Raw genomic sequence first — 25,148 nt, forward strand, 5'->3', positions numbered from 1 at the left:
AACTGCAGTCTCCCCTAAACCACACTTCTGGATACCCCCTTTTCTGGGTTTTTTCCCTAAGGTTGACCTGTGATTGAGCCTTTGTTCTCAGAAATAAAATTGCCAAGCAGCATCTGAAATGAGACAAGAATTGTTAACCCAGAGTCATATAAGGCAAGATCTCATGGTCGATCTCAAAGGGCAAGCGCTGAACCTGAGGTTACTCTGGGTTACATATGGCAATGAATCTTGATGTGTGGCAGGGTATGGAAATGAATTTTCATCTTCTAACTTTTCTTTCTGCCCTAAGGTCATTTGTCCACAGTAGAGTCTGCCATTAGAAAATACACCCACTTCTTTTTCATCTCATTTGCCTGTGCAGGAAAGCACAAAGGGTTATGAGGTTATGTAGGGAAGTAAAAATTGTTACAAAGCTGACACATTTCCCAGTTAACTGACTACTATACAATTGGCCTCTACTCCAGTATCTCTTTTGTGTAACTTCCTCCGAGGCCCCTGTCGGTCCATTCCCTGCTGATTGCCAGCTGATGTGAAGATTCTGTAACATAATACAAATAAAACATAATTTGTGAAATGAGCTAGAGAATCTGGCTAAAAATGTAGAATTCCATGAAGTTACTGAAAGTGATGGTGCTGAACTGGTGGGATCTGACAGATGAGGCCCTGCCAGAATCAGACGGCTTGACAATTGTAGAAGTTACAAGGAAGGTGACAGGATGGAACTTCGGAAAAGCATGTTTTGAATGGCAAAGAATAGGAGAGGGCATTAGAAAAGATTGATGGATCTTTCTAATATATTTGCAGAAATGAACCTCTTTTATGCTGCAAAAGTGAAAAGTAAATTCGGGGAAATTGGATCATGTTATATGACTTTGTCAGAAAACATATGCCAAAAAGTGTCAGCAGAAACCATTCTTGCCTTGTCCTAGTCATTAGGGCAGAGTTGCATTATAAGTTAAATTTTGTTAAATGTAAGATAAAATATATCTAAGTTTCATAGTTTTTTGGGGTTCTTTTTGTTTTTTTTTGCCGTACGCAGGCCTCTCACTGTTGTGGCCTCTCCTGTTGTGGAGCACAGGCTCCGGATGCGCAGGCTCAGCAGCCATGGCTCACGGGCCTAGCCGCTCCACGGCATGTGGGATCTTCCCGGACTGGGGCACAAACCCGTGTCCCCTGCGCCACCAGGGAAGCCCCCCCCTTATTGCTTTTAATCATTTTTCTTTGTCTTTAATTTTTGTCAATTTGATTATTCTGTGTCTGTGTCTCGGCATGATTCTCCTTGGGTTTATCCTGCCTGGGACTGTCTGCACTTCCTGGACTTGGGTGGCTATTTCCCATGTTAGGGAAGTTTTCGACTATAATCTCTTCAAATATTTTCTCAGGTCCTTCCTCTCTCTCTTCTCCTTCTGGGACCCCTATAATGCAAATGTTGTTGCATTTAATGTTGTCCCAGAGGACTCTTAGGCTGTCTTCATTTCTTTTCATTCTTTTTTCTTTATTCTGTTCCACAGCAGTGAATTCTACCATTCTGTCTTCCAGGTTACTTATTCATTCTTTTGCCTAAGTTATTCTGCTATTGATTCCTTCTACTGTATTATTCATTTCAGTTATTGTATTCATCTCTGTTTGTTTGTTCTTTAATTCTTCTAGGTGTTTGTTCTTTAATTCTTCTAGGTCCTTGTTAAACATTTCTTGCATCTTCTTGATCTTTGCCTCCATTCTTTTTCTGAGGTCCTGGATCATCTTCAGTATCATTATTCTGAATTCTTTTTCTGGAAGGTTGTCTATCTCCACTTCATTTAGTTGTTTTTCTGGGGTTTTATCTTGTTCCTTCATCTGGTACATAGTCCTCTGCCTTTTCATTTCGTCTGTCTTTCTGTGAATGTGGTTTTCATTCCACAGGCTGCAGGATTGTAGTTCTTCTTGCTTCTGCTCTCTGCCCTCTGGTGGATGAGGCTATCTAAGAGGCTTGTGCAAGCTTCCTGATGGGAGGGACTGGTGGTGGGTACAGCTGGGTGTTGCTCTGGTGGGCAGAGCTCAGTAAAACTTTAATCCACTTGTCTGCTGTTGTGTGGGGCTGAGTTCCCTCCCTATTGGTTGTTTGGCCTGAGGCAACCCATCACTGGAGGCTACAGGGTCTTTGGTGTGGCTAATGGTGAACTCCGGGAGGGCTCATGCCAAGGAGTGCTTCCCAGAACTTCTGCTGCCAGTGTCCTTGTCCCCATGTTGAGGCACAGCCACCCCCCACCTCTGCAGGACACCCTCCAACACTAGCAGATAGGTCTGGTTCAGTCTCCTATGGGGTCACTCCTCCTTCCCTCTGGGTCCTGATGTGCACACTACTTTGTGTGTGCCCTCCAAGAGTGGAATTTCTGTTTCCTCTGGTCCTATCGAAGTCCTGCAATCAAATCTGGCCAGCCTTCAAAGTCTGGTTCTCTGGGAATTCCTCCTCCCGTTTCCAGACCGCGAGGTTGGGAGGCCTGATGTGGAGCTCAGAACCTTCACTCCACTGGGTAGGCTTCTGTGGTATAATTGTTCTCCAGTTTGTGAGTCACCCACCCAGTGGTTATGAGATATGATTTTATTGTGATTGTGCCCCTCCTACCACCTCACTGGGGCTTCTCCTTTGTCTTTGGGTGTGGTGTATCTTTTTTGGTGAGTTTCGGTGTCTTCCTGTTGATGATTGTTCAGCAGTTACTTGTGATTCTGGTGCTCTTGCAAGAGGGAGTTAGCACATGTCCTTCTACTCTGCCATCTTGAACAAATCTCCTCAACTGTATGTGCTTTTATGCAGAGTAGAATCCTTTAGAATCTTGTCTTTTTGTCTCCCTTTTGTTCTAAGTTTCACAACGTTAAATGTAGAAAGGAAGAAAATAAGCTTGTAGGCCTCAAGCTGATTCCTAACTTGGAGGAAATATCTAACTCTTACCTGTTAATTTCTCCTAAAATGTTATTTAGAGTTTATCCCAAACTTAAATTGTGTATACACGCACACTATATGTATATATGCACACACAAAAGTGTCATCCAATTAGAGCTGGAATGGACCCTGAAGACAAAATCCATTCCACCTCATTTGAGAGATCCAGTACTGAGGGGCTGAGGCACAACCTTGACTGGTACTGTGTTCTCCTCTGCCTTGCTGATTCTCTGGTTCTTTATTAGCCAAAGTATTGGGTTTGCCAAAAAGTGCCTTTGGTTTTTAAGAAAAAATAAAAGACACATTTTTCATTTTCACCAAGAAGTTTATTGAACAATGTATTCACCCTTTTGTTCCACTGGCCAGTTTTCAGGTAACTTCATAATTCCATCTTCCCAAAACTTTTTATCTTTTTGAACAAAGAACTGTTCCAAGTGCCTTTTACAGCCTTCCAGGGAACTGAAATTTTTTTCCATTAACAGAATTTTGTAAAGACTGAAATAAATGGAAATCTGTAGGTGCAATGTCCTGTGAATACGGCGGTTAAATCAGAACTTCCCAGCCAAGCTGTAACAGTTTTTGCCAGGTCATCAAAGAAATATGTGGCCTTGCGTTATCCTGATGGAAGATTGTGCATTTTCTGTTGACTAATTCTGGATGCTTTTCATTGAGTGCTGCTTTCAGTTGGCCTAATTGGGAGCAGTACTTGTTGGAATTAATTGTTTGGGTTTCCGGAAGGAGCTCATAATAGAGGACTCCCTTCCAATCCCACCATACACACAACATCACCTTCTTTGGATGAAGACCAGCCTTTGGTGTGGTTGGTGGTGGTTCATTTTGCTTGTCCCATGATCTCTTCCATTCCACATTATTGTACAGTATCCACTTTTCATCACCCATCACAATTTGTTTAAAAAACAGAATTTTTTCATTGCTTCTAAGTAGGGAATCGCATGTGGAAATACAGTCAACAAGGTTTTTTTCGCTTTACTTATGGGGAACCCAAACATCAAAGTGATGAACATAACCAAGCTGGTGCAAATGATTTTCAACGCTTAATTTGGATATTTTGAGTATCTCCCATGTGGTAAAATGTTGATTGTTCTCAGTTAATATCTCGATTTGATTGCTATCAACTTCAACTGGTCTACTCAGCCGTGGAGCATCGTCCAACGACAAATCACCAGCACGAAACTTCGCAAACCACTTTTGACACGTCCGATCAGTCACAGCACCTTCTGTATACACTGCACAAATCTTCTTTTGCGTTTCAGTTGTGTTTTTACCTTTCTTGAAATAATAAAGCATAATATGCTGAAAATGTTGCTTTTTTTCTTCCATCTTCAATATTAAAATGGCTACACAAAAATTCACCAATTTTGATGTCTTTTTTCCAATGCATGCTGATATGACAGCTGTCACATACAGTCTAACAAAATTGTTTCGAATGAAGTTGAAGACAACTAAGTGCTACTAGAGGCATCTTACGGAAAAAAACTGAACAAACCTTTTGGCCACCCCAATATGTTTAAAATTGGTTTTCAGGTTTGCCCCACAGAAAAGTGTCACTTGAGTAATTATGTTCTCTCTTTTCTACTATTGCTTCTTGTGAAACTCATTCACTTGGATGTCCAACAGGTATGAAATTAAAATGTTCCCACCTTCCCAGGAAAGGACTGCTTGTTGGCCATACATAAGCACCAGAATCTGTTTTAAACCTGACCAAATCAGTATAAGTGACAACTTCCCATCAGTATACGAGCTTCTGAGAGCCAGAGAGTAAACTGGAACACATTCCAGGAATCCCCTTTCCATGGCTAAAATCAATCAGTCCCCCAAAACCCCCACTTATGAAAGTCCACCTGTTCCTGAGCTCCTCTATCAGCTTTGCTTTGAGAGACTAAAGTACAGCTCTCTCCTGCTATAAATTAGTCTTTTCTTTCACGTATTGATTGGTGGACTTCTTTGGGCATCTCAAAGCTAACATGCCAAAAATGGGACTTTTGATTTCTCTTACTCAACTTGCCTTCCTCTCAACTTTAGTCTTTCCCAGCTATTAACCTAGTCCTAGCTGCCACTGTCTCTTGCTTGGACCATTGCAGTGGGCTAACTGGGCTCCTGGCTTTGACCCTTGACTCCCTATGGTATGGTGTTCCTAAGAGCACATCCAAACAGGTCTTCTCAGAATTTCTGTCACATAATGTCAGTCCTCTGCTTAAAGCCTTCCTGTGACTCTCCAGAATAAAAAGTCCAAAATCCCTATTCCTATTCTACAAAAGACCTACAGAACTGGCTCCTACCACCTCTGTAACTTCAGCTCCCGTTACGCTGTCTTTGCTCAGTTTGTTCCAGCCCCCAAGGGCTTCCTTGCGCAAAACAGTGCACTCCTGCTCAGGAACTAGGTACTTAACTCTTTCGCTGTTCTGACCTTGACTCACTCCTCAGTTCACTCAGATGCTAACCGTATCGGAAAACCCTTCTCTGACTCTACTAAAACAGCATTCTCCTGACTCCCTAAACCCTTAACTTTAAGGTTGTTTTTCTCTGGTCACCACCTGATGTGCAGTTTTGTTTGTGTGTGTGTGTTATTGGTCTTCTTTCTCTAAATGGTGAACCTCTGTGAACACAAGGGCATGGTTTTGTCCAGGCTATAGTCCTGGGCATGTAACAGTGCCTGGCTCCCAGTAGGTGATCAGCAAATATCTGAAAGCATTCAATCTCTGAAACTTTCACCAGCCCTGGAGAAGAAACAGCTAGAACAGTCCTTTCTACTCAATATCTGACTGACTTTTGGGACCAACATGATGAATTGGATGGACCTCTGACTGGGTGTCTCTTCTGGGCCAGGTTTAATGGATGACACTACCCATTAAGAATAGTGGAACAAGTCAGTAAATATTCCTTGAATACTCATTTATAATTCATTTCTTCACGTTTTCTTATTCCTTTTAAGTTTTACATGTCTATTTTGATGTGAATTTTGCTTTTACAACTATCCAAAAAAATAGGGCTCTGTCGTATGAATTTGAGGTAATATTTATACTGAAACAGGTTTGAATTTCTCCACTTTTAAATTTTTAGCAAAAGGTGGTAGTTTTTTGGTGGTGGTTGTTTTGTGCGTTAATGAAAAGGGCAATCTAGATAACACCTCCTCTGAAGATGCTGCTTTTTCTGGGTGAGAGCCAGCTGAGGTTGTGACCTCTGGCATTTGCATCAGCCCCTGGATGGAGCTAACCCCAGACCGTGTGACTCTCAGTGCTCAGTCCTGCAGCTTTGTGACTCTCACATCACATACTGGTTTCTTTGACTTCATGGGAAGGTGAAACCCCAACTACCCTTTCTCTTTTCAAATGCTATGTCTCTGGTGGTACCATTTTTCCTTCTCTTTTTTTATACTGATAGCAGAAAATGGCATCTGATGCCGAAAGCGATGTGGCAGGTGGTCGTGGACAAAGGCCGTGGGGCCTGGTCATACTGCCATGTGGTAATAGTCCTGTGAAAGCAGTGGCAAAAGTTGAGTCACAAGAGGGGATAAATATTTGCCTGGTCATGAATCTGCTGCTGTGCAGCTACTCTATTGGAACACAGCCTCCAGGGAAACACTGTCTTTGCCGACAGACAAGGTTTTCAGAGCTACCTCAGGAGACCCCTCACCACTGTGCAGAGCATGCCTGCCCCTGCAGTAGACGTATCTAAGAGTCCCTTTCTGTGCCGGGTGGAGGTGGGGGATGCAGGAGCCCTGGCCTGGGAGTCAGGGCCCAGCTCTGCTACCTGTGCGTGCTCTTGGACCCATCACCTGGCTCCTCCTCAGTCAAACAAAGGCAGCCATCTTTAGAGTCTGTCATTATTATTCTCTGTAATCCTCTGCTTACGCTAGACTCAGTGTGTTTCCTAGTCCCCCGACTCTTGGCAAACAGAGCTCTATATCACCTTACAGAACATGCCATTCCCCATGAACAGCAGAGCTCCAGCCAGTGAGCCAGGTCCTTGGGTGAGGGAGCAGGTTGAGGGCTGGAAGCCATGGAGGGAACAACTGCTCCTCAGAGGTCAGCGCTCAGAAGGGAGGCCTTGCAGGACCCAGACACCAGGAATTCTATTTACATTTACAACAGGCCAGAATCACATAGAAATATTAATAGCTTTGGGCCACAGTTCCTAAATTGTAGAACAAAAAAATGCCATTTGCTTGGGACAGAACTTTGAGACTTTTCTGGAACTCTTCATTTGTTTGCACTCCTTTTATGGTAAAAACAAAACAAAAACCGTTCCAGAATTCTTTTTCTTTTCTTTTTTTTTTTTAGAGGGGAGAAGAAACAGAACAAAAAAACCTTCTCATATTTAATGTAAAAAACATTCGAAAGGCCATGGACTTTCCTCATGAAGATTGTATATTCTTAACAGGAAAAATTTCAGTACACACATATTTGTAGTGTGAGTCATCTCTCAATATGTCCCATGGCTTCTCCTCTTAAATAATGAAGAGCAGCCAGCATTAAACCTCGGGAGGTTACCAGCAGCTGTTGCAACTGGATCATTATTTCTGTTAGATCTTTGGGATATAGTGTCTGCACTGCACTGCAGGCTACACTCTATCTTTAGCTGACCCCAGCACCTGGAAGGGAAACTAGTCATGCGCCATCCCTCTACTTATGAGATTAAAGGTATTCTCTCTCTAATAGGAGCCTCAGAACAACCACATCCTTACAAGTGTTCCCAGAGGTGACTGTTTTAAATTCAAAATGTACTTCAAATTTGCATTATTTTTCCCAGTACAAGGAACTTAAGATGAAATATAGTGCAGCTTCCCACTGTGGCCTTGGATAATTCTGCCTGGCTGCAGGCCTTAGATGGGTTGAGTCCTGCCTTTATTTTCAGAAGAAACTGAGCTTTGCCTCCATAGCAGAGGTGTCACTGTCATGGTGCCCTGGCTATAGGAGGGCTGTGATGTTGCTGGTGGCTGTGGCAGGCAGCTCTTGCCAGGAGCCTTGTCGTGATGGCAGGAGGAGTGACTCGCAGCCAGTGATGTTCTTGGGACATCTTGCTCAACCTCTATCTGCAGAGCCAGGCCTCTGCTGGGGGCTCTAATTTATAAGAAGCAGTCAAACATCCTTGGGAATATAAGGCTATGAGAAAAGCATATTTCCAACTTCCTTCCCATGAGCTAAGTTAGTAGATGGAAGAAACAGTGAGTGGCTTGGGGCGGAGTGTAAGGGGGCTGGGCTGGGGGTGACACCTCCAGTGACAGGAACCACAGATGTTTGGCTTGCCTTCTAGGAGGGTGTGTCTCATGCACTCAGGTCTGAGATGGGCAGGTTTGGGACAGAGTTGAATTTCTCAGGACTGTGGAAGAGTCAAAGCTGAATTTCCCACCAAATGTCAAGGATCAATACCGGACAAGCCATGCAAGTGTTGGCTTGGGACTGCAGCTCAAGTAAATGCTTCACTTGACTGAGGGGCAGATCTTTAAAGTATCCTAACTTTGCTGGATGTACAACCAGCTCAGCTGTGGCGGTGGGAGAGGGTGGGAGAAATTATGTGGATTCTAGTCCAAAGTAGCTTCCATTATCTTTCTCTGTTTTTCTTGGCTATGTATGAAATAGCAGACACATTTTGTTTTAGATTTTTGTTAACATTTGCGCCCAGTGCCACTGTTGGACTAGTTTGGAGGGCAGTGTAAGACGTGTCACCTGGCAGGGACTAACTTCCGCAGGTGATGCAGGTAGGTCCAGTGCTCAGCAGTGCTCAGACCCCCTTCCTCACCTCAGGAGTCCAGGCTGTGCTGTGTTGGTGGCTTCTGCACCTTGACATACACTTTGGTTAGAACAACTGCATGTGACTGGCCTCCTGTCATATCGGAGGACATCTATATAGTTGTATGGAAGGTTCCAGTGTTAAAAAATCACAGAAGGCTGCTTCATGGGAAGCACCAAAGGCACAGGTTCCCAGCCCAGCCCAGCCACGTTATGAGAGGGTCAGTGTGTCTGAGAGAACATGGGTGGGGGCAGTGGAGAGCGGGGGGAATGAGGTCTGAGAGGCAGTGGGGAGGCCGGGTCCTGTAGGGCCTCAGGGGCCGTGAGGACTGAGTGAGAGGAGAACCGTTGGAGGAGGGCAGGGGAGGGTGTTTGTCTCCTTGGCAGATGTGTGAAGATTGAAGTTGGGGACAAAGATGGAAGCAAGAAAGCCAGATGGGAGGCTTTTGTAATAGTTCAAGCAAAAGATGATGGCGGCTTGAACCAGGGTCATAGAAGATGAGGGAGTGAGAAGTTGATCTCGGAGAGACAGCGGTGAGTGGTCTTGAAGCGGGATCTTATTTCCCTGCCTAGGAATTAGAGCTGCGTAGCCTGGATGAAAACCAGGAATCTTAGCTGCTAGTCCAGCAGGGGCTGGAGGCTAGAAGCAAAGTTCCCCTGGCTTTTGCCCCTGTTTGAAAGCAAGAATGAATCAAGGAGGCAAAAACAGGTACAAAGTTTATTATTAGAGACCCAGCACAACATGTGGAGAACACACAGAGAAACAGTGTATTTAGACAGAAACAAAACAGGAGTACGCACCTGGAGAGAAAGGGTGTGGGCATCCTCCTGAATGAGGAGTGCAATAAAGAGGCGGTTAAATCATTTATATGGGGCGGTTCTTCTGGGTCTTCCTTCTGCTCTGGCCAGTTATCTCGCTTCTTTCCCCACACCTGACCTGTCCTACTGCCCTGCCCCATATGTGTGCACATCTTTTTGCCAAGATGTATTCCAGAGCAGAGGCTAACGGAGGTTTGACAGCACCTGTTATGGGATGATGTCGCCCCTTTTTGACCCCAAAGGAGCCTTCCTGCGCATGTGCAGTCAGGGAGGTTTCCTTGACTTCAGTAGTGATAGATGTGGTCATTTTATCTCTTTACTCCCCCTCAGAGCTCAGCTCCTGTCACTAGCTCTGTCCTTGGCGTGTCCAGGGAAAACAAAGCTCCAGTTTATTCTGCTTGACCAACTCCAGCTGCTCAGCCCAGGGGCCCATCTACCTCCTACCTCAAAGTGGTGGGAATGGGGAGATATTTTAAAGGTAGAGAAGACAGGATGTGCTGAGCGATTGGATGAAAGATGTGAGGGAAGTAGAGGAGGTGAGAAAACACCCAGGGTTTCGGTCTGATCAACTGGAGGCCTGGAGGGGTGAGGTGTGTTTGTGTGTGTGGGGCAGCGGGGCATGAATTCAGTTTCAGACGTGCTGTCAGCTGAGACTCAGGAAGCCGTGGGTCCCGGCCTCAGCCTGGGCTCTGTTCCTACAGGTTCTTGGGCAGAAGCATCCTCACAGAGTGCCACGAAAGGCCCTTCGCGGTGTTCACGCTCTGCAGCCTGAGTGGCAACACTGGAGCAGCCTGAAAAATTTTCCCAGTTTGAATTTTTTTTACTACTAACTCTAATTGGCACAGAGAAGCTGAGCAGTGAAGTAGAAGCTGCTCACGGAGGCACAGCAGCTGGGACGGGTGCTGGGTGTGCCAATGACCCCACCCCAGAGCGACGGGGCTGCCGCGCCGACCACTCTGCTCCCTCGAGCTGGAACCCACTGAGTGAGCCATGCCTGCAGTGAGCCCCAGGCGTGCTGGTGGCCCCTGTGACTCGGGCTTCAGTTGAGGACTGGGTGGCAGCGTCCATATGAGCGGCTAAGCCCTGGCACCCCGCTCTGGTGTTTTGAGTCCACTTTGCCCGCAGGCCCGGAGAGCAGCAGTGCCTGAGAACTTGCTCCCTCGTCCCTGCTGCAGCACCCCCCAAACACACTGTGACAGCTGTTTTGAGAGCAGGAAAGCCAGGGTGCTTGCTTCCGTGGGGGTGGGGGGTCCTTGGAGGTGAGGCTGGCACAGAAGGGCCCTTGCCCACTTGGCTTCCCCACTCCTCACCCCCTGCTCTCCACTCCAGGTGGACTCCCCGAGAGCATGTCCTCAATCACTCACACGCACACCAATCTTCATGGAAGAGTCTGCTTCCGGGAAGACTGATCTAAGGTGTAAGAAAATATTTCATCACGATGTTTCCCACAGAGAGCGCTGAAGTGCCCTGGGAGCTGCAGAGAACCCCCAGGGGTGTCGTGGGATATTTTTAAATTTCAAGGAAAACAGCAATGATACACAACGTCTGTCAGACACAGTGCAAACTACTCAGGTAGTTACAGTTTCCACATTAGATTGTATTGCCTTCCCTTAGATGATGGCTTACTTTTCTGTAGCTGGGTTTTCAGTGGTTACTGTGATAAAAAGCAAGTGCCCTGGGAAAGTCAGGTGGAAGAGGGAATGGAGGTAATGGTGTTAGATCTGATTCCAAGGCTGGAGAAGTTGTTTAGTGTCCACAGGTGCACACACCCCATTAGTAAGTAAACGTGATTAAGAATAAAATAAAAATACTTTTCTTTTTGTGTCTGTGTATTATTTTTTCAAATGGATACTAAGTTATCAGGGTATCAAGTCTTTTAAAGTTGAACCCTTTAGCTATTTCTTTTGGTCAGGGGCTGCCGTGAGTCAGTAAGGGCCCTGTGAACCAAATAATTTTGGGGACCTCTACTTTGTAGTGACAATGACAGTTTCTATGTGTTTTGCATTAAAATGGGTCAAGTGTTCAAGAATCAAATAACAGTCCCCATTGCAGACTGTTTGAGATAAACTAATGCTCTTCCTTTAGATGTTTTTTATTCTTCTTGCATTGTTCATGAACTGTCACGTTGGCCTTTAAACATGAACAAACATGTTCTCTCTTGTTTTCTTCTTTCAGAGAGTGGGTTGATCGAGCCCCATCTCTTCATTTTCTGAGAGTATTAATTTGTCTGAGACTTCTAATGAGGGATCCATGTTATCAGGTTGGTTGCAAAAAATAAAAATATTTTTTACTTGTTTGAAGATGAAAAAAAACCTGGTGGGCTTTTCTTTGAAGCAGAGCATGGTAACTTTTTTTTTTCCTCTCTCACAACTCAGTAGTTTCCAAATTTGGGAAGTATCTCACCTGCTATTTAAAATGATAGGAGAGAAGTGATTTAATGGGGACAAAAACACCTGTATATTTCTACTCTATTACATATGGGATGAAGTGGATTGAACTTCGGGTCAATGCTTGCATTATCTCCTGGCATTTTAAACCATAGTCAGTTTGGAGAGGTGTACACTTGGCTGCACCTTCGAGCATGTTTATGCCAAGCAGCTCAGTAGGTCAAAGTCAGCAGCGACAAGTGGGGGCTTCCTCAGGGGGCTCCAGGGGCAGTGAGTGGGAAAGCCAGGGCCTGCAGCTTTGGTAGCTGCTCCAGAGACATGCTTGTCCCAGAGTCCAGCCTCAGACTCTGAGTTAGAGGTGAGCAAGGGGCCTCCCACTTGTCTCAGAGGAGGTGCCTGCAGGCAGGAATCTCCCGTCCTCTCACTAATTAGTTAAATGTGCAGCCGTAGTTTAGTGTCTCTCAAACTTTAAAGTGCAGAGGAATCACCTGGGGATCTTGTAAATGCGGATGTGGATTCTGTAGTTGTATCCTGAGACCCACGATTCTGCTGAGGCCACTGGTTCATGGCCCACATTTTGATTAGCAAGAACTTAGTGCTTTAGCAGTGAGGCTCTAAAGAAAGGCTTACCTAACACTTCACCTGGATCGTGAAAGTTGTTCCGTCTAGTCTCAGCTGCTAAGATAGCTGCTTTTATAAAGCAGAAGTTCCTAAACTTTCTGTACATCAGGAACACTTGGAAGACTTAAAGATTGCTGGCACCCGCCCCCACAGTTTCTGATTCAGTAAGTTTGGGGAGGGCCTGGAAATCTGCATTTCTAACAACTTTCCCCAGGTGATGCTGATGCTGCTGGTCAGGGGACCACAGTTTGAGAACACAGGCAGAACCACTGCCCAGCCAATTTGGAGAAGCCTCCAAATTGCTTATGAACCATTACTGTTTCTTCTTGCCTGTGTTAAATATCTAAAGAGCATTCTTACTATCCTTATTATTCATACATGCTTCAGTCATTTTCACAGGTTTTTTTTTCCTAAGAAGTATCTCCTTTTATGCCCTGTCCTGATAAGCTACTGGGATGCTCAGACCACTCTGAAGCTCTTTTATTTTGGATTCAGTTTTATTGATGAATTATTATTTGAGTCAGAATAATCATAATTTCATTAACCCAATAACCATCTTTTCCAAACTTGGCGTTTAAAAAAAAAAAGCGTTCTGGTACTAGCCAGCTACAGAGCCTGCTCTGAGTCTCCTGGGATTCATGATGGCTTCAATCTTTTATTTAGAAGAGTCACTCCCTTCCTCATTCCGTATTCTAAGCTGTCTTTGTGCTGTTCTAGTTTAGCCAACCACAGTCATTTGAATATATTACATACTTCAAATGGCTTTCTGTCCTGGTTGCTCACAGTTTTCTGGGAATTTTCCTTTTCTCCTCTGAGAAAAGCTGTGTGGGTCACACATGGTGAGGGTGGGCCATGTGCTTCACTTTGCCTGGGTCACCCCCATGAGCTCCTTGTCCGCAAGTCATTATTAATAGCCCCCTGTACACCCCACAGGCCTCAGCTTGGGTAAGAACACTGTGTATATAATATTAATATAACTATTCATGGAAGAAGGTGGATTGTTAGCAGAAGGTCTAGTTTTTTGACTTATAGAAGTTAGCAAAATATTTGCCTTTGACATGTTTGCTCAGAGAATTGATGGCCCTTGTGTCATACTCTGCTGATCTTCATCTAAAGTATTGCCTTTCTTGGGCTTCCCTGGTGGCGCAGTGGTTGAGAGTCCGCCTGCTGATGCAGGGGACACGGGTTCGTGCCCCAGTCCAGGAAGATCCCACATGCCGCGGAGCGGCTGGGCCCGTGAGCCATGGCCACTGAGCCTGTGCGTCTGGAGCCTGTGCTCTGCAACGGGAGAGGCCACAACAGTGAGAGGCCTGCGTACCACAAAAATAAAATAAAGTATTGCCTTTTTTAATCTAGTTCTTGATGGGCTGGAACAAGTTTGACTGGATTGCCCTGTAAAGGAAAGAATCCCATGACCTCTTTGCTTATGGGATTTTATGACCAAAACATGTATGAAGCCAAACCTCCCATTGATTTCCAGTCTTTCCATAGAAGGGGGTGCTCCCTGAATCTCTCCTCCTGGCACTCTGTCCACAAAGAGGAGCAGTTGTTTAACATCTTGAGTTGCCAAGAATTTTTGGCCGAAGTCACATAGCAATGCTGGGGTTTACTACAACCTGTGCCAACAAATGTCAGCACGCCTCTGCCCTCGCGAGGCCTTCCCTTCCTCTCTTGGTGAATCAGTACTGCAGGATCCACAGTGGCTGTTCCAGACCATCTCTACTTCTCATACCCAGACCCCTCCTACCCCTGTCATTCTTATCAGATTACAGCATTACCTGTTTTACAGGCAAAACTGAAGCCATCCCAGTAGGAGTGTTCGTATTTTCTTTGTGGCTTGAAATATTCGGATTATCATGCACCTTTGCGTCCCTTCTTATTTCTGAAGAAAACCCTCCTCCTTGCCAAGGTTCAGCCTTCCATCTGTTTTCTTTGTTATAGTGTCAGTGGCTCCCTTTCTGTTTTCTTTTATCATAAAATGCCCTTTTCTTGACCTGCTATCCCCTCAAGCCTTCATCTCACCTTCATCACTGCATTTATTGAAAGGTCAGACTATAGGTCTTGAACTCACTCCCTTTCTTTTATAACTGATGTGTTGTAGAATTTTTCATTGAATATTATGTACAAGGTTCTCTCTGGAAGTCATTTAAGAAGATCATGGTGGGCCATGATCCAGTTGTCATTTCTTGACCCAGAGGCTCCAGTATATGCTTAATGGAGGTTCCAGCAAGAAAAGAGTGGAAGGGATGAAAGAGAAGCCATTTTTAAAGATAAATTGCTTAGTTTTCCATAATTAAAGGGCGACATATGTTTGGAGATTTCAAGTGTAGTTGGAGTCCCAAGCAGGATAAAGGTAAAAGTCCACCTGGACTCCTTACAGTAAGCTGTCATAACACATTGCTTATCAAGGATAAAGGGAAAATCCTTTTTTTTTTGTTAAATTTATTTATTTATTTATTTTTGGCTGTGTTGGGTCTTCATTGCTGCACACGGGCTTTCTCTAGTTGCGGTGACCGGGGGCTACTCTTTGTTGCCATGCTCAGGCTTCTCATTGCAGTGGCTTCTCTTGTTGTGGAGCACAGGCTCTAGGTGTGCGGACTTCAGTAGTTGTGGCACGTGGGCTTAGTAGTTGTGGCTCACAGGCTCTAGAGCGCAGGCTCAGTAGTTGTGACGCACGGGCTTAGTTGCTCCACGGCATGTGGGATCTTCCCAGACCAGGGCTTGAACCTGTGTCCCCTGCATTGGCAGGCGGATTCTTAACCACTGCGCCACCAGGAAAGTCCTAAGAAAAATTCTTAAAAGCCCCTAAGCTACATTTACATCAGCTACAACAATAAAAGGAGAGTGGAGCTGCATGGCCTTCTCCCCACTGCCCTTGCACTCCCAGGCTTTCTTTAGCAACCCATACCCTTTGCCACATTTTCTGTTTGCCGTCACTGATCCTGAGAACCTCTAGCTCTTACTCATCATTTTTTCTTTTTCTTTCTTCTGTATTATTTACTTGCTCCTTTCTAAAATTCTGCCTTCCTAAATGTTAACCTTCCCCAAAGTTATTTTCTTTGTCATCTTCTCCCCTATCTTCCGAGCTCTTGGCTTCAACTATCATTTTGTTGTTGTTGTTCTTTGCTCACAAGCACATATCTCCAGCCTCAGACTTTTCCATTCATTTAAGTCCCAAATTTCCAGGTATATGTTGGGCAGCAATCCTGATGACACAGTAGCACAGTGGTTCTCAAGTGTGATCTGGGGACCATCATCGATCCCTGAAACTCTTCCAGGGGTCCCCCAAGGTCAATAATATCTTAAAAGTGATGCTACAGTGTTATTTGCCTTTTCACTCTCACTCTCTTACAAGTGTGCAGTGGAGCTTTGTAAAGGCTACAGGATGTGTAATGACAGAACATATGCTTGTGTGCTCTTGTGTTTTAAAAATTCCTCACTTTTAATGTCTAATATGGTATATATAAATAGATAGAACCCACATAAACAGAAGCTCTTTGGGGTTCTCAGCAATTTCTAAGTGTGTAAAGGCATACAAATGCCAAAGAGTTAGAGAGCCTGATATGCACAGGAACCTCAGTAACTGCACAGGGTCCTCTTCGTCCTCCCTCTCCTCCAACCTGCAGAATCAGCTCCTGATTCTGTCAATGGCACCACCTTTCCTCCAGACTCCAAGGCAGGAAGCTTCTCCTCACCCCCTACGAGACTTTTAGAAGAGTGGTTACTAATACACCTGGAAAGATAAGTAAAGGCCAGGGCATAGGGGGGCCTTCAACTGAGACGGAGGGATGAGAGGTGTGGAACCCTGATGGCAGAGGCATGGGTGGTGGGTCAGGGCGCAGCACTCAGAGCTCACTGCTCTGCTGGCCGAGAGGCCCAGGGGAGCGTGTCTAAGGGCCCCGATGCTCTGGGCCGCAGTGACATCGTGCTGGACTGGTGTTGCAGGGTGCTCCATTGTTCTATATAGTTTTTATCAGTATTATGTTATTGTATCACTTTTTTAAAAAGAGAAAAATTCTGGGAACGGGTAGAGCAAGGACATTTGTTCACATGTGGCTCATTGAACTGAAGTTCAGATTGATGGGGACTTTCTCCAGGCCATTAGTTTCAGAAGTCCAGAGCCCAGTCCCATGAGCCTCCAGCCCGTGCCAGGGAGGAGGGCTGAGGTGGGGAAGGGCATGCAGTCCTGTTTGCTTTTCAGATCAGTAACCAGGACTGCTGAGCCCAGGGGTGTGAGTGCCTCATGGTCTTCTCTCCCATAGACGGGGGCAGGTTAGAGCAGGCGTGTCCCCACAGCGCTCCAGTCTCTGTCGGGGCCTCAGGCCTCGGGGAAAGTGTTTGTGTAACAAATGGAGGCATAACTGCTTGAATGCATTTTCCCCTTATTGTACTTTATAGCAGCGTTTCTCTCACGGCGCTCCACAGGACTTGGTCAGTATTCTGTGAAAAGAAATGTGCTCTGCCCGGTGATATGTAAGAAAGCTGCACACGGGTTCTCCCACTAGAGACTTACAGTGCACGGCAGCATATTAAAGCTCTGAGGAGTTTTTAATTTTACTGAGGAGTTTTAATCTACGATAAAATAATTTGTTACATTCTGTTTAACCTACCATTTGATCATGAAATTTTTTTTTTTTTTAAGAATACCTAGTACCACCCACTGCACAGAATAAAATGATTATTCCCAGGAGAGAGTTTGGGAAACATGGGCTTAGTTGCATATTGTTAACACTGATTGTTGGATAGATATATTTTTGTCAAGGTAAACATTTAAAGATGACCATGACCAATCATTTAACCATTATTCTCTCCCTGGTGTCTTCTCCCTCCCAAGCTTCAAATTTAAATTTCCTTTATGTCAGCGATGCCAGATTTCAGTCTTCTGCCCTGGCCTCATTTTTCCCCAACCTGTTGTTTTTTTGTCACTTGGATACACCACCAGCAACTCAGCATGTCCAGATTCAGTCTCCTTGTCGACCCAGCCTATTCTCCCCTTCCCGGGTTCATCGTGTCCTTGACCCCGGTCACTCTGGCTCGCAGACAGAGATGCCTCCTGCACTCCCTTCCTGCCCTCGGCCCTTTCACATCCAGTTGGTCACACCACTGCCAAGACAGCCCACCTGTCCACTCCCTTCTCGCTGCCCCTGCCAACCCACAGGGCTTCCCTCCACGCCCCTGCCTCTCCAGTTCATTCTAAGACTAGAGGGACGATGTGCTCATGGCTGATTCTGATTGGCCCTTGTTCGCACCTTTTCATCAGGCCCGAATGGCAAAGTTCAAATTCAGGCTCATGTCCAAGTCTGAATGGACATGTCCAGTTTATCTCACCCTATTTTTCTAACATTATTCGCAAAGATTCCCTTCATGGTGTTAGGGAGGTGCTTTTCACAGTAATAGAACATCTTGATGTTCTTTCTACGCAACTTCTATGCACCTTTGAGCCTCTTTGTTTTCTTTGCTTGGAATCCCCTTTATTTCCTCCTCTCCCCCCATGTCTTCTCAGCACATCTATCCATCCTTCTAAGCCCATTCAGAGGCTACCACCCTTACAAAGTTTTCCTTAGTCCTCTCAGCAGGCTATTATATGTCCCTCCTCTGCAGCATCACAGCACCTCATGTATAACTTTCTTATAACGCTTACCAAATTCTATCTTAAATTCCAGTTATTTGTATATCTGCCTTATGCTTGCTTGCAGCTCAGTGAAGTCAGCTTCTGTCATCTTTATATTTGTGCCCCCTTCAGAGCCTAACCCAGGGATCTTACCTAACAGGAATGAAAAAAAAATATTTGTTGAAAAAATATGTGTCTTTTTATGGCTGAGTAATATTCCATTGTATATATGTGCCACATCTTCTTTATCCATTGATCTGATGATGAACACTTAGGTTGCTTCCATGTCCTGGCTATTGTAAATAGAGCTGCAATGAACTTTTTTTTTTTAAACATCTTTATTGGAGTGTAATTGCTTTACAGTGGTGTGTTAGTTTCTGCTTTATAACCAAGTGAATCAGTTATACATATACATATGTTCCCATATCTCTTCCCTCTTGCATCTCCCTCCCTCCCACCCTCCCTATCCCACCCCTCTAGGTGGTCACAAAGCACCGAGCTGATCTCCCTGTGCTATGTGGCTGCTTCCCACTAGCTATCTATTTTACGTTTGGTAGTGTATATATGTCCATGCCACTCTCTCACTTTGTCACAGCTTACCCTTCCCCCTCCCCATATCCTCAAGTCCATTCTCTAGTAGGTCTGTGTCTTTATTCCTGTCTTACCCCTAGGTTCTTCATGACATTTTTTTCCGAACATTTTGGTACATGACTCTTTCTGAATTCTGGTTTCCTCAGGGTATATACCTAGTAGTGGGATTGCTGGGTCATATGGTAGTTCTATTTGTAGTTTTTTAAGGAACCTCCATACTGTTCTCCATAGTGGCTGAACCAATTCACATTCCCACCAGCAGTGCAAGAGTGTTCCCTTTTCTCCACACCGTCTTCAACATTTATTGTTTCTAGATTTTTTGATGATGGCCATTCTGACCGGTGTGAGGTGATATCTCATTGTAGTTTTGATTTGCATTTCTCTAATGATTAATGATGTTGAGCATTCTTTCATGTGTTTGTTGGCAGTCTGTATATCTTCTTTGGAGAAATGTCTATTTAGGTCTTCTGCCCATTTTTGGATTGGGTTGTTTGTTTTTTTGTTATTGAGCTGCATGAGCTGCCTGTAAATTTTGGAGATTAATCCTTTGTCAGTTGCTTCATTTGCAAATATTTTCTCCCATTCTGAGGGTTGTCTTTTGGTCTTGTTTATGGTTTCCTTTGCTGTGCAAAAGCTTTGAAGTTTCATTAGGTCCCATTTGTTTATTTTTGTTTTTATCTCCATTACTCTAGGAGATGGGTCAAGAAGTAAGACAGGAATAAAGACACAGACCTACTAGAGAATGGACTTGAGGATATGGGGAGGGGGAAGGGTAAGCTGTGACAAAGTGAGAGAGTGGCATGGACATATATACACTACCAAACGTAAAATAGATAGCTAGTGGGAAGCAGCCACATAGCACAGGGAGATCAGCTCGGTGCTTTGTGACCACCTAGAGGGGTGGGATAGGGAGGGTGGGAGGGAGGCAGACGCAAGAGGGAAGAGATATGGGAACATATGTATATGTATGACTGATTCACTTTGTTATAAAGCAGAAACTAACACACCATTGTAAAGCAATTATACTCCAATAAAGATGTTAAAAAAATATATAAGTGGTTTTAAAATGTTATTTTTATATGTATAAAATTTCCACCATAACTAGCGATAATGTATACAATATTCTTACGTTCTTTAATTATAGGTCTTCTAAAGTGAATAGCAATCATGGGAATTCAAATTAATAGGTGGTCATAGAACGATTTTTAATTGCGTTATAAATGTACCTTTATTCTTAATTTAAACAAGGGTATGTTGCTTCCAAATTCCCTTCACACAGAATAAGGAAACCTTGACCCAGGAGGCCTTAAGCCCCTGAGCCTTTCCTCAGCTGCCCACTCAGCTTCCGGGTAGAACGAGATCACGCCCTCACAGTCACGTACTCATTGCCCTGAACTTTCCAGAGTTGGAATGTTGGCTAATGTTTGTATTTCAAATAACTTCCTTGTGTGCATAGAAAGTAAGGAGAGAGGTGTCAATACAGAGTTACACAGGTTAGGGCCACCTGAAACCCATTAACCCCAAGATAAATGTCAGTGTGGGTAACCTGAGAGCATCAACTGTTAGGAGAGCTCCAAACCAGTTCCTTTCACAACTCCAGCCTCCCAGCACTCTCTTAATAATCACTTTTCAGAAGTTTCATGCAGTGCCTTGTTATTGGGAATTGATTTTAAAGACCTATATCTGAGGACATTTTGCAATGATTATCCTTACATTAGTTTAGGATAAGCCACATCATTTTAAGGAGAAGCCCTGTCATCTAGTCTACTAGAGCAATGCTGCTCAGATTTTATTGGGCATGTGAATTTCCCAGGGATCTTGTTGAAATTCATAGTGTCATTCAGCAGGTCTGGGGGGAGTAGGAGATTCTGCATTTCTAATCAGCTCCAGATGATGTTTTTGCTGCTGGTCCATGGGCCACACTAGGCAGAGGCCTAGAGGAAGGTCCTGGGATTCAGTGATGCTGGATTCTTATCCAGGCTCTGTCACTTAGGCAAATGGTTTACCATTCTGGGTCTTAGTTTTCCTACTCTGTAATATGAGGGTGTTGAAGGGAATGATATCTAACAGCTTTTTCCAGCTCTAACATTTTATGATGACATGAGAGGAAGTAAAAAGAATTAGGAGTCAGGCTGCAGTTCTGAGCATACTCACATTCTCTTAATCTCAACCCAACTTTCTTTCATATTTATTACTAACTTAACTTAAATATAGTATGACTGGCAAACATTAAAGTTTTCCATATTTATGTTAGAACGTGGGCCTTCAAAAATAATTAAAACTCATAACTTAATAAATAGATTGCATGTAAAATACATTCCCCCCCACCACTCTCATCTTTCATGTGTGTTCTGTTGTTTTTATTTTATCAGGAAATACTCCATAGCTTGGGTGGGATTGAAAACCTAGCTCAGGTAAGATTCTTTTTGTGGTGGCTGGTTTTGCCTTTCTCTCTTAGGCAGAGATTACGCAGGTGTGTGACAGAAGATGTCTTGGCTGCTTGCCAAGGAGAGGAGCAGGCAGGGTTGTGAGTGTGAGCATGAGGCAGGATACACACAGAGCAGGGAGGGACTCATGACATTTTCTCTTGGCTGATTGGGCTCACTTTACCCAGCCTGTTGAAACGAGAAAGCTCTATCAATATAAAAGGTCACCTGTCTTTAGTTAGGAAAGAAAATAAATAGGTGTTGTCTGGCAGGCCCCAGGCCGCAGCATTGCGCACACCAAATGGTGGGAGAAAATATTGGTTATGAAGATGTTCATAACTTTTTCACACAAAAAAGAATTGCTGTGCTCACTAAAATATTAAAAATAAATGACAATGTGAGGAATGATCTTGACTTCATTTATTTTTCTGCTTTGGTAACTACTGAGGCAAAGCAAGGAGGTGAATATATATGCTGAGACAGTCCAATGTTTGGGCTTACTAATACAATCAAACAAAATTTCCAGGCATGGAAACAGTTGAAACAGCCCATTCTCCTGAAATCTATACCATGTATGGAAAGAATAATTTTCATAATAAACCCGTGGCCCTACAAACTCATTCTGAGTTATTAATGGATGATTACTTTTAATGGCAATTTAATATTAAATCTATTTTATTATTTTTTTATTCTTGGGAAATTGATAAAATATATCTTGTTTTTATTTTTAAGAAAAATTTTAATTGGCTAGAGGTTTAGCTCATTTAATGAAATAATCTTTAATAAAATTATATTGTAACAGATCTTTTTATCCATTTTACTTTCATTAAAATGTCAGAAATTTATGTGTGTTTCTCTGAACTTATTACAATCAGTCATCCACAGTGAGGGATTATTAGACTACCCCATACATTTCATTCTAATTATTGCTATCTGCTTGTATGCTGATTAGATATAATTTAGGATATTATAAAACATAAGGTCGATAAAATATATGCAGTGTGTTATTAAAATTCTGCTGAAAAGTTACATTGAAGAATTAAAATTCTGTGTACTATATTATTGCATCTTATTTGTATCTTATATTTGGATGCTAAATTGCAACACAAATTTATTCTGTTAGGAGTCATCTTGGGACTTTTGAGAGTTTAAACAATCTTTCCAGGTCCCTCTCTCCACTTTGGGGCGTTCCACAGAAGCCAAGAACCCAGAAACCCACCCACTTCTGCCCTTGAGTGAAGCAGGCCCAGGGGCACCAAGTATTGTTTGGTGAGCCTGTTGTGCCACCTACAGCTCATTTTCAGAAGTGCACAACCTTTCCCCTCTCCTGCTGTGTGCTTGAGCGTCCTCCCCTCTGATTCGCCTGTCGGTCTCCCCCTCCCCCCGCCGCAGTACATGGAGATCGTGGCCCACGGGTACTTCGGCTCCGGGGAGGCGCAGCACAGCATGGACAAGCTGGTCAACATGACGTGTAAGCGCGGTCCCGGGACGCAGCTGGCCTTCCGGGCATGGCATTTGCAGCAGGGAAGGGGGGACGCTTTGAATACTCACGAGGGTCCCCACACAGCTATGGGCTTGAGAGTCCATGCCAGCTGTTATGCTCAGTGGCAAAATGTACCCAGAGGGGAGATTTTTAGATCACAGTTCTTACCTTGAAAAACCCGATTTCATGTTTTAAAAGATTTTCATTGAGCACAAGCTTAGTTTATTTAGTGCAAGAGAGACTTCCTTCCATAAAAGCAAATTTTGGTAAAAATATTTTTTGTCTCCTTCGATTTCTATTAAAATGTCAGAGACTATTCATTTTTAATCTATAAGATTGGGGTAATAACAATACCCACTTCCAAAGCTTCTCTTTTTGGAAGCTCTTCCCAGCCCACCTTCTGTGCTCTCTGGATTTGATGAGTGCGCCCTCCTGCTCTCGTGGAAGTGAGCCCACTTTCTTTGTGTGCACAGGACAGGACCTTAATTCTCAATTCCAGAGAGAGAGGAATCTGTGGTGAGCCTCAGCACCAGGAAGGTTCTGTGAGGCCAGCCATTCCCCTCCACTGAGGAACCTTGCTAAGTCCATCATATGAAATCTTTATGGGGACGATCTTTGAAGAATAGGTTTCACTTTGAACTTGTAATGATATTAAGGAACTCATTCAACTTTAAGTGGAAGGGAAGGTTTAATTTTCTTGCTATCTCCAAATTTTATTATTATAGTAGTAATATTTAATAAATACTAGTTGAGCTTGAAACGTGATTCTTGAAGTAAAAAAAATCAACCCTGTCCCTCCTCCCTCCATTGTCCTTTTTGTGTGGCCTGTGTTCCCATTTGTCCTTCCTTTGCTTGCCCATCGGTACTTGAGACCTGAGGCTCTATGAGCACTGACCCCCTTTAAGCTTCAAATCCCTCATTGAGATATTCCATTCCTTTATAGATATTTTTCAAAAACTTGCTGCTGTCAAAGACCAAAGAGAATGGGTCACCACAAGCAGAGCCCACAAGGTGAGTGGTCCCAGAACGAGTTCCTGCTTCAGCTTCATATGGTGGTGGTTCACATGCTAGAGTCCAGAGCCCTTGTGGTCAAGCCACGTGTAATTATAATTCTCAAGCCTGCTAACCTAGCCTAAAATTTTGCCAATCTCTGCTAACCCGCTTACGGAGTTAATATAGAAACAGCAAATAAAGGTTTTCTGAAACTTTTTTCTTTTTTCTATGTCATTTAATTCTTTATTGCTTAATCAACTAAGTTTATTGCTTAATTTAAATGTTGCTTGTAAGACCTTGACTATATATAAACTGACCCTAGGTGTGTGTTTACAAATATATATATATATATATATATATATGTATGTATACATATAAATACATTCCATTTGGCACACGAGGTTATATTAGTTTGAACCATGTGAAATTACCCTGGTGTGTAGGTCAATTTCATATGGTTTAAATTCATAATAAGATGGTTTAGTATTATAAGCCTATGGGTCAAATACATATTTCAAGATGAATGAATGCAGGTTTAATCAAAACAGACTACATTTATATTTACAGCAAAACTATTTAGCTGGTAGCTGCCTAGAGCCAGGTTTCAATAATTTGTTGAGTTTTTATATCCCAGGAATCCACTTTCCAGCATATATTAGAGCAAAGTTGCCTAAAATGTGTTAGCACGTGCTGCTCATTGTATGGGGGGGGGGGGATTCTTAGTGATAATACAGTTCAACATTTTTTATTTCAATAGCTATATATTTCACTGATATCACTTAGAATTTGAAGAACATTTTTGAGTAGGATTAAGGTGTTAAGGGTGGACATGGCAAAAATTGTGAAATGATATATCAGTGACTGCATTTTGGGAAACATTATGTTAGAAGACAGAAAGGAAAAAGTGAGAAAAGAAAAAGAGGAAGGGATCTGAGAAACAAAGATAATAATAGCTCCATAGAAAATGCATAAGATCATAAAGGGGAAAAACCCACGTAATAGAAACCCAAAATCAGCCTAGTAGTTGTTATACAGGTCACAGCTCTGGTCTGAAGTATGTTTTGGTGTGTGCTTTGGGGGACCCTGAGTTCTAAAAATGTAGAGGGAAAATACGTAAATTTGTAGTAATGGGAATCCCGAGAAGGTGACTGATAAGATATAGACGACTCCCAACTCAGTGATGTTACTCAGAAATTTGAGAGGCAAATGGATTGTCTGGTAGTGTTAACATATCTTGCTTAGTTTGGGAAAAAAAGACAGTCTTCAACACTTTGTTGAAAAAGTACTTTCATAATTTGGAAAGTGCCTGCCACAATGCCAATGCCCAACTCAGAATGAGTGCTCAGTGACTGGTCGCTACCAGAAGACAGAGAGCAGACAGCATGGGCACTTGGAAGTAGAGGGCCATGTATCTTGGTCCCTTTGCTTCCTGTCCTGGGCAAGGAATGTTTACAAGGAGCTCGTCTGAGGAGGGGGTGGATGCCTGCCCCTTAAGAACTGATCGTGAATGTTTAACAAATTTTTAATTTTTTTTTTTTTTTTTTTTT

At 43.5% G+C, this 25,148-nt stretch overlaps 1 protein-coding gene across 1 annotated transcript in view; it reads left to right on the forward strand.

Moving 5' to 3' along the window:
- The window catches only part of NEK10 (NIMA related kinase 10), a 299,100-nt gene that overhangs the window by 19,395 nt on the left and 254,557 nt on the right, over positions 1-25,148 (forward strand). The window contains exons 5-8 of the mRNA XM_007456721.1: positions 11,665-11,749; positions 21,072-21,113; positions 22,518-22,596; positions 23,552-23,619. Coding sequence (XP_007456783.1) covers positions 11,665-11,749; positions 21,072-21,113; positions 22,518-22,596; positions 23,552-23,619 — 274 coding nt within the window. The remainder of the gene's footprint in view (positions 1-11,664; positions 11,750-21,071; positions 21,114-22,517; positions 22,597-23,551; positions 23,620-25,148) is intronic.

Source organism: Lipotes vexillifer, unplaced genomic scaffold (assembly GCF_000442215.2).
Source record: "Lipotes vexillifer unplaced genomic scaffold, Lipotes_vexillifer_v1.1 scaffold612, whole genome shotgun sequence".
In the NCBI taxonomy this organism is placed as follows: Eukaryota; Metazoa; Chordata; class Mammalia; order Artiodactyla; family Lipotidae; genus Lipotes; species Lipotes vexillifer.